This window comes from Aedes aegypti, chromosome 3 (assembly GCF_002204515.2).
Source record: "Aedes aegypti strain LVP_AGWG chromosome 3, AaegL5.0 Primary Assembly, whole genome shotgun sequence".
Taxonomy (NCBI): Eukaryota; Metazoa; Arthropoda; class Insecta; order Diptera; family Culicidae; genus Aedes; species Aedes aegypti.
In genome coordinates this window covers 316,087,774-316,105,011 of record NC_035109.1, presented here as the reverse complement: position 1 = coordinate 316,105,011, position 17,238 = coordinate 316,087,774, and the positions used below count along the sequence as shown (strand labels likewise).

The 17,238-nt window shown below is 35.3% G+C and overlaps 1 protein-coding gene across 13 annotated transcripts in view; it reads left to right on the top strand.

Annotated features, from left to right (window-relative positions):
• LOC5567355 (sodium channel protein para) overlaps window positions 1-17,238 on the top strand; it is a 479,280-nt gene that overhangs the window by 300,628 nt on the left and 161,414 nt on the right. For all 13 annotated transcript variants that reach the window (XM_021852350.1, XM_021852351.1, XM_021852343.1 and 10 more), the window contains one exon: window positions 3,036-3,164. In XM_021852350.1, coding sequence (XP_021708042.1) covers window positions 3,036-3,164 — 129 coding nt within the window. The remainder of the gene's footprint in view (window positions 1-3,035; window positions 3,165-17,238) is intronic.

Below are 17,238 nucleotides of genomic sequence, written 5' to 3'. Positions count from 1 at the left end.
GGGTCCGCAGCTCGACCGTGATTGTCTATGTTAACCCTGCTTCTCGTTTACATTTCCATTTTCACTAAAACTAAAACCCGCCGCCTCCGTTTGATCGATCAGCAAATTCTCATCGGGGTCTTTGTACATGGCATGCACTGATTCGGTGTTGTGCCGCGCCCTTCGACCGTTGCGTAAAATCTGCGCAGATCGTTTCAGTACATGCTATCTTGTGGTTCAGCTATCGCACATTCTCCGTGTCAACTTCTCCTTTTACGGTGTATTCGCTTCCTTTAGCACATGCTACCTTGTACTTCATAGTAATTTCCATATAAATCCCCATCGCCTTTGGGTCACCTTTAAACCACCACCATGAAAACTTCACAGAACACTATTTTTATGGTAAGGATTGTAAGCAAGATATGGGAGATAGGATTTCCAAACATTTTTAATTTTTAATCACCCTGATGTAACATGTGTGTTACTCGGGTGTACAGCTTCAGGTGGAATTCTCAACGTCTGTCATTTTCTGGTAATCTTCATCGAACCAGTTGTTTTGCCTTCGTCGCCATCCCGCGAGGTGGTGGTCACAGCTTCGAGCAATTGTGGTCACAGCTTCGTAGATAAAGTTGTGGGACTTCTACTTATCTAACCTGTCATAGAATCCTTCCTTAGTGTCACCGGTCTTATCTTTCGTAGGCGCAAAAAAGCTAAAGAACTTGCCTTTCATTCTCAACAGACAGATTCGGTCGCTACAGCAAGCTAACCGGATACAATAACTCGCTGTATCCACTTCCCAATCACCGTAGAGTCAACTCCACGTTCTACTCTGGCGCCTCCGCTTTAGTAGATGCGGTCAGTGATGGAAAGTGACGAATATGTCTGCTGAGCCAGAGCGAAAACAAAACAAAATGCTCGCGAATATCAGAGTGCTGATTTACTCGCATTTGTCATGCTGGCGAGTAAACGAAGTTGAAGTTATTCGTGAACGTGCTCGGAGCTATTCAGAGTCAGTTGCGCTTTTGGAAAAAGCTATTTATCCACTGAGATTTCTTCTTTCAAAGATTTTTGACTACAAACTGGTAGTTAACTGTTGATTTGATGAATAAACAACAGTTTTGTCTGTCAAAACCATAATAAATGACAACTTGTTCGGTTAATCGCGTGTAAATGTTCGCGATATGTTCTCCCGAGCAGGCGAGTGCCAAGTCGGTTTGTGAACCTGTCATGTTTGTTTTGCATTGGTTTGTACTCTAGAGGTGCTTCGTGATGCGACCGCTTCCACAACTGGATGCGGTACTTGAATGAAATGTTGGTGATTGGAATACACCGCTCAGAGTTCAAGTTCTCCGTTTTCAGGTCAGCGTATTACTTGGAGGTACCGCAGTTCATGAGCCAGGAGCCTAACAGACGCAGGTTCATTTAAATTTCTTACAATCAAAGATCCGACTTTCCAATCGTTGCCGTAAAATCAATCCGTTAGCTCCACTTTTGTTTGTCAATAAACTGATTGAATCATTTGGGGTTTACCCATTTGTTCTCTTTCTACATTTATCCATTCAATCGTGGTACATTTGAAACATTTTTCTGTCACTTTTGTCAAACAACTAGTTCAACAGTCTTCTTAAACCATCCGAAAGTATGCCCAAAACGGTACCGCGCTCGCATGCACCCCGTAGTCAAGCGCGTACCCTACGAATACTGCAGTAAAACTTTCTCATCACGTTCACCAGCGTGCCATTACACTTAGAGGTGAGGAATCTTACAACGCTCACATCCCTTCCTGTACAAACCTATGATACCATCGTTCGATGGTGTGTCCTAAATCGAGCCAAGCACATATCTTGGTACCGTAACCCGGGGATAAATTGATCACTAGAGTGATAATTAAAACTCATCTCAAAGATGTTAAACTTTTCGTTTGCATCGCAAACAACCTTTTTTTTTGTTTTTCAAAATGTTTTTTTTTTTGCGTAAAAATATTCAAAGTTTTCAAGAGTGTTACCAACACTTTTGACAAAATCAGTAATAAACAATACGCTGATGCAAATTTTTAGTATTTGAAATGTTGTGGTAGTTTAAGAATGCATTACTTAACTCGTCTTTGAAACATAAAGATTTAAGATTTTTGTTTTTTGATCATCAAACCCAAATTATTCCCGAAAAACGTGCTTATTTCTTAATTTCCCAAGAAATAAGCACGTTTTACGGGAAAAATTCGGGTTTGATGATCGAAAAACAAAAACCTCACCTCTAGCCGTATTACACGGTTACTCAAAGATTAATTGAGCAATAAAAAATAACTAGTTGTATTAAACTGTCCAATCTACTAGTTGTAAGAGTTCCAGATTTGGGGTATTCAAATTTAGTGGAAAAGGTAATGTTTTACTCTTAAACATATTTCGTTATATGGTGATAAATTTTGCCCCAGAGTGTTAATTTCAATTTAAGATTTTTTAGATTATTTCAGCGAATATTGAATTTTGTTTTATCATGTTTGATTTTGTCGAAATCAGTTTGATAAACAAGTAATATTTAAAAAAATGCTAAAATACTGATCAATTCGCCTCCGGTTTACGATATGTGCGAAAAGCAGCTTCTTCGTCGAGCGTATCGTCCTGAAACAGTATCGTCTACCGAAACCCTCCTGAAGCCCGGATGAAGGCATCAAGTTTTACGACCGTCATTTTCCGCTCCTCCCCAGCGCCAGCGTGCCTCAGGACATTTGGTATGGAGCATTGCCTGCAATCCTGTTGCCTTCTAGAGTGTTTCCTCATTCGGGTCGGGTGGGACAAATATGATGGTGGAAATTTCCACACACATGAGACACGGTGTCAAGTGGTCCGAAATTGTACCGGGAGAAGCGTGAAATAGCAGAAGCCTTTAGATTGATTAATTAAAAACAGGGGCGCAGATTAGGTTAGGATCGTTTCCTAGGAAGATTAGCAGAAAGCACATTTTAACCAGCTCAAAAAGCGTTGATTTTATCACCACTGTCAACTAACCGTTTTCCATTCTTCGAACCAACAACAACAACTACTACCGAAAAACCTCAGGGTGATATTCACCGGCATCTACACGTTCGAATCAGCTGTAAAAGTGATGGCGCGAGGTTTCATATTACAACCGTTTACTTATCTTAGAGATGCATGGAATTGGTTGGACTTCGTAGTAATAGCATTAGCGTGAGTTTTCCAGACACTAATCCTTATTGTGTTCGATTTTTCTTAATACTCCATATATACAATGCTTTACCCCATATAATCAACTGTAGTGTTTAAAGTGTTATATATAGTTCTTATGTTGATTTTGTTTTATTTAAAACAAGTTTTAGTTCATTGTTTGTAATCTGTAGCAATACTTGTCGGGTTGATATCAGTCAAAAAACAGTAAACTATTTTCGACCCATCAAGTCTTTGAGTTTCCTACAGATTTACCATATTTATACAGCCATTTGATGAAAAACCGATCTAGTGGGTCACCGAATTCCGTAAAAATTTGCTATTTTGTTCCTTATCCGAAATAAGGATACACGTGTTTTGGGATTTTTTTATTAGGGTGACCATTTCCAAAATAAAATGACTAAAAAATCGCGACTTGGCAATTTTTATTTTCAATCATAACTTTTGACCGCTTGACCGATTTTCAATTTTCTTAAACGAAATGAAAGCTAAAGATCTTGACTTTTCATGAAAAATATAAAATTTCACGAGAAATGTTTTTTTTACATGAGAATAAATCAAAAATTTCCGTTTGTTTCGTGTTTTGCTTTGGGACAAAAGAAGCTATTGCTGTTTTCAATTATTTTTTTGAAAGTTCAGAAAATTTTACGTTTACTGTCAAATTTTCAGCGATGTATTTTTTTACTTTTTGACAAAAATTTTTTTGAAAATAAAAAATCAGTCATTTCTATCGGCACACACTGTAGGTATCAGCGCATAAGATTTTTTATTTGAAAAAAAAATCATAACTTTAGAACGGCTCAACCGATTTCCAATCTTTTTTTTATAGAATGAAAGCTTAAGGTTTCAGCTTTTCAAAAATATATAAAACTCTGAAAAAAATATTTTTTTACATGAAAATAAATAAATGTTTATAGTTTTTTAGGAAATTTTTATATTTTTTCATGTATTTTTTTTTTCAGGGTTTTTATATTTTTTCTGAAAAGTTGAAATCTTAAGCTTTCATTCCGTAAAAAATTGAAAACAGTTGAGCAGTTCAAAAGTTATGATTTTTTGAAAAATAAAAAATCTAATGCGCTGATACCTACTGTTCTTCTACGCCTACTTGTCCCATATTCTATGTAAACCTTATGGACCGCGGGACAAATATTCGTAGAACGGCAGTAAAGTGTATACCGATAAAATATAACAGATTTTTTATTTAAAAAAAAATATCTCAAAAACTAAAAAATATACAACGATGAAAATTTGACAGTAGAGCGGTTCTATTTGAATTCGAATGTCGGTTTACTTTTGTATTTTTTGATTTGGCTGAAATTTGGCATATGCTTTCTTTATACCCAAAAATGCCTATTTGCATCATCGGTTCGCCATTTTAACCCTAGCGTTACTTTTGAGAAGGGCCTAAGAAAAAAAGCCTTAACAATTTTCAAAAAATTAAAACTCAGATACTATTTGTCTGATTGGTTTGGTGTCTTCCGCAAAGTTTTAGGTTATTGTTGGAACTATCTGGAAAAAATATACACAATAAAAAAAATGCAATTTTTTTTATTTGGAAAATAAAGCTTAAAAATCCATTTTCACAAAAATCGTTTTCTTGATTTTTTTTATTTTTTTATATTTTAAAGTAGACAAAAAATGGAGTCTTTTGCACAGTGGGTCAAGATGGAGAAATCATGGACAAAATAGTTATGATTTTTTGAAAAAATGTGAATTTTTTAAAATGGTCATAATAAACTATTTAAATATTTTTCAACTCGATTTTATGAAAGTACGCAAAATTTACAACAAAAAAGGTGGACAGAAAAATCAGGCTAACTTTTACCGTTTTAAATATGCAGCGATTTTAATACAAAATTATAATATAATTTTCAATTTTCGGTCATTATAATATAACTTAGAAACGGTTTGTCCGATTAGTTTGGTGTCTTCCGCAAAGTTTTAGGTTATTGTTGGAACTATCTGGAAAAAATATACACAGTAAAAAAAATGCAATTTTTTTTATTTGGAAAATAAAGCTTAAAAATCCATTTTCACAAAAATCGTTTTCTTGATTTTTTTTATTTTTTTATATGTTGAGTAGACAAAAAATGAAGTCTTTTACAAAAAAGGTGAATTTGTTGAAAATGGTCATAATTTTCTTTTTTTCTTCTCCTTCTCAAAAGTAAGGCTAGAGTCAAAATGGCGAGCCGATGATGCAAAAAGGCATTTTTGGGCATAAAGAAAGCATGTGCAAAATTTCATCCAAATCAAAATATATAAAAATGAAATTTGGGAAAAAAGTCGTCATTTTCTGTGGAACCGCTCAGTAAATGTAATGTAACAAAAAATGAGAACATCAATAGCCCCTTTTGTCCCAAAACCTACAAAACACGAAAAAACGGATTTTTTTTCATGTAAAATAAACAATGTTTGTGAAATTTTATATTTTTCTTATAAAGTCAAAATCTTTAGCTTTCATTTTGTCCAAGAAAATTTAAAATCGGTGAAAGGGTTCAAAAGTTATGATTTGTTTTAAATAAAATTTTAGTAAAATCGCGATTTTTCTGGTCACCCTATTTCGGAAATGGTCACCTTAATCAAAAATCCAAAAACACGTGTATCCTTATTTCGGATAAGGAACAAAATAGCAAATTTTTACGGAATTCGGTGACCCACTAGATCCGTTTTTCATGGAATGGCTGAATTAACAGCTGACTGATCTCAACCCCGAACATGTTTTATAATTTTCATTATTTTCTTTTAACTGTAGATAAGTGTAGAAAAATGATTTCATCCAACATACCGACTCTTTCTTCATGATAATTCCAACATCATCTGCACACACCATCTAAATTGTTCTAAGCCATCATCATACTCCATCACAGTTCATACAGCCCTCCGTATAGTGAACCAAACAATAGCGAAAGTTTTAAAAATAGTCACCATCGCGTGTGTATGTGTGTGTACCAGTTTCTAATCAGAACCGACGATAGCAGAGAACTTCCAGCCATAGCTTCCCCCCTCCGCACCGAAACAATGTTAGCTTCCGCCCGAAAAAGTAGGAAAACTTCTTCGAGCAAATGCATTCGCGTAGAGGTACTTGAACACCGGTGCTACGGTTGAATATTGTGTTACGAAACTCCCATTATCAAGTCCAATGCGGTGGTCAACTTCTCCTACCTTCTTGTGTTAAAAATAGGACCCCATTTTAAGGAATCATATATTAAAGCGAGTCGCCTGTGGCAAAATGTGAGAAAATAGGATTACTAAGGTGGTCCATTTTTGTTTGGAAATGATCAACTCGTACAAATCTTAAATGACAATCTCCAAATTTGTTCATTTTGATCTCTATAAGTTTATGTGGAAATTTGAGTGAAATCCATAAAATTTAAGAGAAGCCTAAACGAGCTTGAAGTTTGAATGCAGGAAATCGACCAAATATATTTGTGAGAAAACTGATCGTTTTCAGTCTTCCAAGGTATAACTTTTTTATTTATAAATCGGAAATCTTGCTGTTTGTTGCAGCCTTTTTTCTATTTATTGAATATGCATCAGCTCAGCAATCATGATTCATCGTCAAGTTACGTAGAAAATGTAATTTAAACCGTTTCTTCGCTCCACACAAACTTCAAGCTTTGCTTTTAAGCTAGACTTCCTTTAGAGTTGACGGATTTTGCACAAACTTTCTCAGTAGGTTCTAGAGTTCCAAATGAACAAAATTACAGGGATTTTCTGTAGTTTTTTGTGGTTCGACCATTATGTGCCACTCTAATGGTGATGCTTCGATTCTTGCATGCTACATAACATCAAGCGTAACGTCACAAGCAATGGACGTCATCCCCTATGCAAAATTGATTAAAGATTCCGAACGCGTCGTTCTTTTCCGGTTTACCACACGTTGAATGGGTGAATTTATAAGCAACTGTCAAACGTTCCGTTACGAAGATGTCAGCGAGCGTCGTCGTTTCCATTTAAAGCCCCTTGAAGGAGGCATTTGGAAATAAATAGAATTTCCTTCCTAGGAAATGAAAACCGGTTGTATGCCCTATGACAAGGGAGAAAGTTGTGAATTTGATCTGTCTGACATCTTTGTCTACGTGTAGCGATGGTATGACGTGCGTGCGTGCGTGCTTCCATGCGTTACAGACGACTTGCCAAACTTTTTGCATAGAAATACAAGATGCGTCTGAGCGAGTTTTCTTATCGGGAGGGAAACACAAACCCAGACCCGCACATGGCGAAACGGTACGTGAGGTGTGGGCGTAGACTGGTTTCGAATCTACTTCGAAGAAGTAAAAGTCACGACTAATGTTCTTGAAGAAGTTTTTACTCATAGGAAGTAGTGAGTGTCTGTCATTGTTCACATTAGAATAGAACTGCTAGATAAATAGATACACAGGGTTGATAGAGCTTCTAATAATCAACACATTTCGCATTACATTCAATTCAGTTGAAAATGGAGTTTTTTTTGTGAAGAATGGGGCTTTGTTCCGAGAAAAAGTCGGAGAAAAGTTCGTAAGAGTGATTCAAAAGCCTAAAGAATACTTGGTAATATAAAAGTAATATAAAAGAAGCCTTTTGAGAAACGTAATCTGCAATGCGTTGTGATGCTACTGTTCAGCTTATTTGTATTGAAATACTATTTAAAAAAAAAATCATGGTCAATTAAGATGAAATTACATTTATACAATAGAAACAATATAAGTCTTATGAAAAAGTGGATCGATGTATGACTCCCATTGCGTGTCAAAAGTCCAGATTTTACTTTATGCATTATGCACAGTGTACTCTGTGATTCTTCGTCTTTGGCGTCTTTCAATAGATATCGATATGGATTATATTAACTTTACCGTACCATGGTTTAGGCAGTAACTATGGTTAGGATACCTCAGATCAAGTTTTAGCACTAAAGAACAACAACGGAAAAAGTTGCAGAATCATGCAAAGTTGTAGAGTTTTCAAAAGCAAACTCGCCAATTTTAGTAAATTTCTATTAAAGTAACATCGTGCATCCATGCTTGTTACCCATACAACAAAAAGACGATTCTACCCCATTACCCCTAATGCTATTTACCCGAATGCACTATGGGGAATCAGGCGGTCATAAATCTAAAAAAAATGTTTGCTAAATCATTTTTGCTTATTTTCTACTTATTACAAACAACATTATTGAGAAAAATAAAAAAAAAGAAAATGCTACTCGCTTTAGTTTCTGAGATCAAAGAGTATCAAAGCCAAAAATTGATGCAAAATTTACACTTTCCGACGAAAAAACCTTTTTTTAAGTTCACAAACAATTACATTTTTCATGAATGGCCTTCATCTAAATACATTCCCATAAAGGTTTTACAAATGCTTTCTGCTGTACTATTAAAATAATGTCTCGTTATTTTTAGTTGGCCTCCAAGTTTTTGATTTATTTCGGACCAAAATTTTATTTTGCCCTTAGAGTAGCCATCTGAAGTGGCCAGAAAACATGATTTTAGGAAATATGAATTGAAGCGATTTTCAATCTGTTATTTTGAAACCATTCGTGGGTTTGTTACTTGTTTATTCATAACCACGACCAACACCGCCACCATGAGTTTCGGAATAATATTTCTCCATTAGGTACCCAAGGAAACATCAATCGCTCTTTACTGAGCACAAAAAATATGCTTGTTTGATTCCTTCGACAACAGTTAGGGCTCTACCCCATTTGGCATAATGCCATCTGGCATAATGCCGTTTGGCATAATGGCCATTTGGCTTAAATGCCATTTGGCATAACGGCCATTTGGTATAATTTGAAGAATACATTTCCTCAAATTATTGTCCTCAACTTATGGCCTGATAATGATCAGCCTAAATGAAATACATGTCCATTCTAGACAACATAATATAATCATTTTCAATTTTCGACCAGTGCCCTTCAAGTCACACTTGTAGCTGTGAAATTTTATTCACGTAGCTTCATAAAGAAGTTTTATTAGGAGTAAAAATTTGTCACCGTAGAGTGAGCCGGCTTTTATCATCCTTGTTATGCTCTTTGAACATCTGTCTTTAATTATTTTTAAAGCATTAGCTCGATTTCTGGCCGTCGCTTGAGTGCCACGATTTAATACTATTTTTTTTTTGAGGGCACAGAAGTTAAATATGAAGAACATCCAATGTTCCAAAGAAGGAAAATCTCAAGAGAGATGCTTTGCCTTAAATGCTACACTGCCCATAACTGCATATTTGTAACGTTCGACAAAAGTAGGCATTGAGTAAATGGCATACCAAGTGTACATTTTATGGCAGTATGGGAAGAAACTAAAATTTCTAAAAATTACCAGGAATTCGAAAGTGCTTATTTGAGGCTGAAATTTTGTACAACTCATATCGCATACTAGGTGAATTGTCAGAAAATAATTCTGATTGAAATTTCATTACTATCACATTACGAGGCTCATTTATAATCTCAATGTGACTGTTATGCGGTTATAATTACCAATGTGACAAAACAACTTGGTATTTTTTTCGGATTTTCTAGAACAATCTCACAGATTTCAGTAAGTCGATTAAAAGTATTTATCATTTGATGACTCTCCATGGTATTAACTCCATTTTGTCAAAAATGTCGAATGTGACTGTTTTGCAGTTATGGGCAGTACAGCAATCAATTGATACACTGTTATTAGTTAAGCAGAATATTTCGCCTATTACTGAAGAATATGTGTGTTCCTTACGAAATGTTCAACAATTAGCGAGTATTTTATGCATTCAATAATTGGTAAACTACCCAACTAGAAATTTTACCTTCTTCCAAACATAAGCTGTTCTTTTAGTATGCAGCGTAGTGAATCATAGGCACGCCATGATCGATTTTTAATTACATCGGATGCCCTTGGTACCGTGTTGATTCAAATTTCCCGGACGCTTCAAATTCCTGAAACTCATCTTAATTGAATGAGCACGACTCAGTGGTGAGATCCATGATATAATCACGACTAACCGGATTTCCGATATTAATCGGTTACGCATTGCATGCCAAACGAGTATGGTCCCATCGCTCGCTCCCGCTGGAGCAAGCGACACATCCAATTGACTAAACACTACTCAATCCCAGACACTGCCCCTAATTCACCCAAAAGTCATTTTTCTTCTACTTTATGCATGGAGAATGTAAAGGACGTGGTAATTATGAACTTTAGACGAAAATGTCGGAATTTAGTCTAAAAACATCGCGAAAAGGCCACTGTCCGGCATTCGCAGCGTCCACAGTTCGTTATGACTCGATAAACTGCAAACTCAAAAGAACAGCTCATGTTTGAAAGAAGGTGAATTTTACTAAGTCATTTTTTCGGAATTTCAGACCGAATTGTTTCCTCCCCTGTGGTCAGTTTTCTACAAAATAATTTTAATACTTTTGTGGACTGTGGTCTTCGGCCAAACCCCCCTTCCGCCCATAAATGACCACATGGTTCATGGACGACCCCTAATCTAATCTAAAATAATTACCCCATATGTTATGGGATGGCTCTCCAGCGATATGCTCAACCTCAGATAAGACGAGTAATAATGTTGGCAATAATATTATCATCAGCCTCAAACGCACTATTTGGACGAGCCTATCTTAAAGTATTTCCTCGTAATTACTTCACATTAACTTCTTTGGACTAAAAATCATTGTCAATATTACTCCCTTTTTCCAGTCAATTTGACTTGTCCTAGACAAACATTTCAAGCACTTTAAGGGGTCAGGATCCGTTATTGATTTCGAAGTTTTCAAAAGCAGTTTTTTCGTTCAAAATCAAGAAAATTTACAGGAAAATGTGTTCACTGTAATCTATTCTCCAACTGATACATAGTGATCACATTTTCATCGAATAATTTTTAGTTTTGAATAGAAAAACTGCTTTAGAAGTTTCGACGATGACGATGATTACAATGACGGAGCGCTGAATGTTTAATGTGAAATGTGTGAGAAAAATATATATATTTTTAATTATGCCAGATGGCCGTTATGCCAAATGGCTATTATGCCAAATGGCCATTATGCCAAATGGCATTATGCCAAATGTGGTAGAGCCAACAGTTATTAGGGCGACTTACGGCTTTGGCACCATGCGACTATTATCGGCAACCAAATTTCAAACGCCAAATACACAGTGTTTTTCTTTCTAAACACACCAATGAAAACATTCAGATGAATCCTTGTTCTGTCAGCTTCCCGCTGACGAGATTTTCGAGACGACACAAACAATTTCGCCAGAGATGTCATCAAATCAATTGAACACGCCTCAAAATGCGACTGATTTGCAGCTGCCGAACAGATCCGCCTGCAGCGCTTATGGAAAAGTTGCCGAAGAGAATGAGGCTGCCGACAATAGTAACACTGACAAGAGATGTTCACAGCGTTGCAAAAACGTTTCCAGAAAGATTTTAACAAATCTGTCGGTGTGAATCGGTAGAGGATTTAGCAGCGCATAAATGTAAACAAACAAACACGTAATTTGTCTGCTGATGTCCGAGAAAATTACAAAAGAAGCGCGGCATCAGCTTAGGCTGCCGAGAATATGTAAGTTCCCCTACCTAATACTGGCAATTGAATTTTATATATGAGTAGAGTATTTCACTGTCAGTGGTTCTGAAAATGATGGTATTGTTGAAACACTAGAAAAAGTGTGAGCATTAGCAAAAACAGTGATAGGTGAAGCTATAGAAAATCGCATTGTTATTTGTTTTTTCGATGTGAAATTGAATCATATGGAGAATGTTGAAATTGCTTTCAAACACATTTGTGCCAATTATGAAATTGCAGAAGATGTTTACGATAACTAAAAAGATAAGTTATACAATTTAGAGTGTAAATTTGTAACAAAGTGGAAGGAAGCTTATCATATTAAAATTTTATTGGAAGGTTGCATTATATTCTGATAGCAATCAACTGTCAAGGGTAAATAAACCTACCAAGCTACTTACCAACAATATTCCAATTTGTATAGTTGATACACAATTCCTGCAACTTTCCATAAAATTCCGGCTCATGCTGGAAAAATAATAATTCACTCACCTGCACCTTTAGCTTTACTGGTTGAAGAAGCTACCGAATGCCAGCATACGTTGTTTTCAAAAGTTAGTACTCACCATGCAAGAAAACAATCCAGAGATTGATATTCGAGAATTCTAAATGCGATTTATCTGGTGACACCTGGGGATTTTTTTTATTTCCGTACGGTTTGGGCCGAAAGGTCTCAGATTTTCATGAAACTTTTTCCACAGGCAGGGCTCATCAATATATGAATAAAAAAAAATGAGAAAAAATCAGGGTCGCCTATTTTCCCGGAAAACTCAGTTGGAATTTTTTTGTTTTCCCCTGACACTACTTACTTTGAAAAATCATAACTCAAGAACGAAGCATCATAGAAACAAAGTTTTTTTTATATGAAAATGAGAGCAAATTTTCTCAGGAATAAAAAAAATATTACCTGGAAAAAGTTTTCCGCAAAATTTTCCACCGTTGAGAAAATTCGTAAAGAAAAGCCGAAAAACAATGCTCCAACTCGTGGAAAATTTTCAAAAAAATATTTTTGAGAAGATAATTTCATAAGCTTTAATCGCTGAAATTTTTGAAATATACTTTTTTTTTTCGTTTTTGAGTTATGGCCCATTTTGTAAAAAAATGTGCAAATGTGCCATTTTGAGCCTTTTTTTCTTTGAAAAATCATAATTTAAGAACGTAGAAACAAAGTTTTTTATGAAAATGAAAGCAAATTTTCTCAGGAACAAAAAAAAAAATAACTGGAAACAGTTTTCCACCGTTGAGAAAATTCATAAAGAAAAACCGGAAAAACTATGTTCCAATTAGTGGAAAACTTTCAAAAATATATTTTTGAGAAGGTAATTTCATAAGCTTTAATAGCTGAAATTTTTGAAATGTACTTTTTTTCGTTTTTGAGGCCAATTTTGTGGAAAATGACCATGTAAGCTTTTCTAATACTAACATCTCTAGCCATTCACGGTTTAAAAGTTAAACTGCTTAAAATAATAGTAGTTTTAATGGTTTAAATATCTATTCTACTTTGAGATCTTTAATTTTTTGTACTCATCGTTTTAACTATTTCCACCCATGCTGAACAATGTATGAAACAAGCCATTTTTTACAAAATTGTTGCTAAACAAAAATTTACAAACGAAAAACGACTATTGTTTTGAGCGATTTTACCTGGTGCTTAACTTTTTAACATTAAAATTTTGTGATAATTAAATTGAGCATATTTGAAGTTCAGGGGCCTCTACAAATTATATGGGACACTAAAATTAAACCTATTTACTAAGAATTGTATTAGTTTTAATTCTAACGGAAATGTTTCCATTTCACAGTGGTTTAAACCTTTAAAATCATCATCATCAGCTTTTTCAGTGTCTAAGAGTGAAAATATGGTTAGACTTTGTTAGGCATAGTTACTACATATATTAAGAGGCAGCTTTTCACTTCAAGAAATTTTTGATTAACTTGCTTATAAGAGAGATATTTTTGACTTCCTCTGATTAGTATCTTCGACAAAGTTTTTGGAAATGTTGATTGAAGAAAAATGGTTGTCTATCTATCAAAATATAAGATTCATAGCAATTTTCATATAAAAACCACTTTAAAGTACAAATATCCATTAAACTTTTTTCACGATTTTTTCCGGGGTTACAATGTTCTTGGAATAAACTATGATAATAATCCGTATCTTCGCGTATCTTTGTCACTTTAAAGTCAGCTTATGTTAGTAATGGGGGTAGCCCATTTCGCATAAAGACGTTTCGCATAAGGCGGTATCCAAATTACATCAATTACGTAACATTACATTACATTACATTACATCACAAATTACGTAACGCTCTAGGGGGAGGGGGGAGTATGCTCAAGCGACTCATACAAAAATTTGAAATAATCATACATTAAGCGTTACGGAGGGGGGGGGGAGGGGGTCAAAAATGTTCAATTTTAGCGTTACGTAATAAATGGACGCTGCCTAAGGACGTTTGGCATAACGAGAATAATATGCCTTGTAATGCTACCTATTCTTGCATAAAACTACTTTACGCGAAACGTTCTTATGCGAAATGTCTTTATGCGAAAAGAGTCATCCCCGTTAGTTATACAGTGAAACCTCCATGAGTCGATATTGAAGTAACCATCGACTCATGGAAACAGTTCATGGATCAGATATGCTATGGGAACTGATTTCAAGGAACCGTCATAGTAACTATGATTTTTTTTTGCTCTTAGTGTGGTTTCCTGAGTTGATATCGAGTAATGGAATATCGACTCATGGAAGTTTGACTGTATTTTCTTATATCTGCTCATTGCTGCAATCTACTTCATTGTAAAATAATTACCTATGGCATGCTCTGATTGCAATAAAAATGTATCCAAAAGGACAAATCTCTTCTAGCACATGATGTCAACACTGAACTTCTCCGGATATTTCCGAAAAAGTTATCTAATACGTATTTGACAAATGCAAGCATTTCGTTACGGCTTGGAGTCATCTTCACCGTTTAGTTTCTTCGATGTTGTTTCAATTCACAAGGCTTCACTTCTTTAAAATGCTGCAACAATTCTACCCCATTACCCCGAATCCCATTACCATCCGAATGCCATTAGCCCGAACGCCATTACCCCGAATTACAAAACCCCGAACGACTCATCACCCTGAATGACATTACCCCGAATTCCACTATCATGTGGAAATGTCATCAATATCATCATGTCAAGATGATTGTAAATTAGGGGAAATAGCATTTGGGGTGATGGAATTCGGGGTAATTATAGAATCAGGGTAAATGAAATTCGGGGTGATGGCATTCGCTGCAACCTATTTTGCAGCAAACTTCAAAGTAATACGATAACTATCCTTTAATCAGGTTTCCAACAACTTTGTCGAAGACACCGATTGCTTTTATCGACAAGCAAAGAAAATAAAAATGTTATTTCATTTGTGAGTAAATTAATCAAAAAAATTGTTGCTGCTTCACATATGAACCATGAAAAAAAAACACTTGGTCCAGTCTGTCTGAACACCGACCGACTGGACCAAGTGTTTTTTTTTTCATGGTTCCAGGAAAACGTCCGCTAGGCATGCAAATTATCAAAATATTTGTGTTATTTGCTGTAATAATGGAACTTTTCTATTTGATGATACGTATCAAAATGGCATTGGAAAAATCAGATTTGATAGAATTCTTAACATATCTTTAGAACGCCAAAATATCGTCTAGTCCGGTCTGTTTGAACACCGACCATATAAAGTAAGTTTTCCAAATATACTATAGCAATATTTTCACTCTTAGATATTGAATAAGCTAATGATCGTGTTTTTTACTTTTTAAACCACTTCGCACTTATCTCAAACCCGACCAAAATTTCACTTGAACCCTTTTGTTTTAGGCCCCTCATTGATATTCTTGTTGGTAACCCCCCTACCGATATATGTCTATATTTCGGTAGGGCAGACTCAGGAGACTTGTTCCTATCGGCTATAACCTAATAGGTTAATTATAATTTGATTAGTTTTTTGCAAGATCGTTCATCTAGATATGAATCCAAATTGCGTTTGAAGTACTCAAAATTATAAGTATTATAAGATGTTAGAAAAGTTGGCTTTACTCATTCAAATGTACAATTTCTGAAAATCTTAGACGTTTTGATAAAATATAAGCAAAATTATGAAGATGTTTCTTAGCCAATAAAAAAAACTGCATCTACGATATTACAAATTGTACCATCTGATAGATTTCCAGCTTTGACGTTGCTTTCGTGTATACTCTCGGACTGCCTTTCGTATAGAAGAAACATAGGCAAACAGACGTAACGCTCAGAAAATATTGCGGTTCAAAGTCATAGTCACGAGAATATGTACGCCCAATGCTGAAATCCGTGTGTTTGGCCGATGGGCCAACATATGGCGGTAGCGTGTAAGAATCAAACGTGAACAAAAACGATGCGAGCGCTGCAGGTGGTGGATTTTCCACCTATCATATATTTGAATCGACCGTTGAAAAGGTGCTTGATGGAAACTGATAAGAATATGATGTCTGTTTGTCTGTGGAAGAAATATTGCATAAAATTACTAGGAATGAAAATGTTTCAGATTCCGATCAAATAGGGTGATATCAAGTCTAACAAGACTCCCCTATTTAGATAAATTACAGATTTTCCATTTGGATCTATCAAAAACTAATTCCGAAGTCCGATTTGAAAATTGTTTCACGAAGTCCGATTTGAAAATTGTTTTCAACAAAGTTGTTGCTGATAAGTGTATTTATCAATATTTGCACAATACTGACCGCACAGATAAACAAACGTAACAGCTAGAACAATTATGAATTAAAACATAGTCACTTGAACATTTACGCCCAATGCTAAAAATACTTCATTTGGCCAACCGCGAACTAGGTAGCAGTAGTAAGCAAACATCAAAGTCGATCAAAAACGATGCGAGCCGTCGGCCAAATACCAACTATTTGAATTGAGCGCTATTCTGCTGTACGATGAAAATAATTCGAGTGTTACGTCTGTTTGTCTGTGCTAACCATTAATTCCCATACAAACTTTGAAGGGCTCGTGCATTTTTTTTATTGTTATCCAAATGAGCTCATATTTTGAAAGCCACAGAGTTCGATTTAGAGTCGAATAATCGGTGTAGATCGAAAACGATTTCTTGAATCACCTTAATGATAAGCACCCTGTTCGAACCAGGGTTTCCGGTACCGATCACTTTTGCTTAGTACCGGTTTCACGGTACTGCAGCAGTCAGTACATAGAACACCAGAAAAACAACGGTACTGATAGGTTTTCCAAATAAATCGAGAAATGATACTGTAGTTTTGACATATTTCATAAGAAACCCAAAATATATCGAGGAGAAAAATTATAGACATGGATTTATAAATTGGACAACAAACGATCAATTTTGGAAAAATCCTACGATTTTAAAAAAGTAAGCTTATAACATTGATTGAAAACTGAACCTCGAATGTCACGTGATTTCTATGTTTTTCTTTGAAAGTTCACCAATAACAATAACGTGGTTTCTAAAGTGAATATGATCATTTAAAAAGAAATATGATACAAACA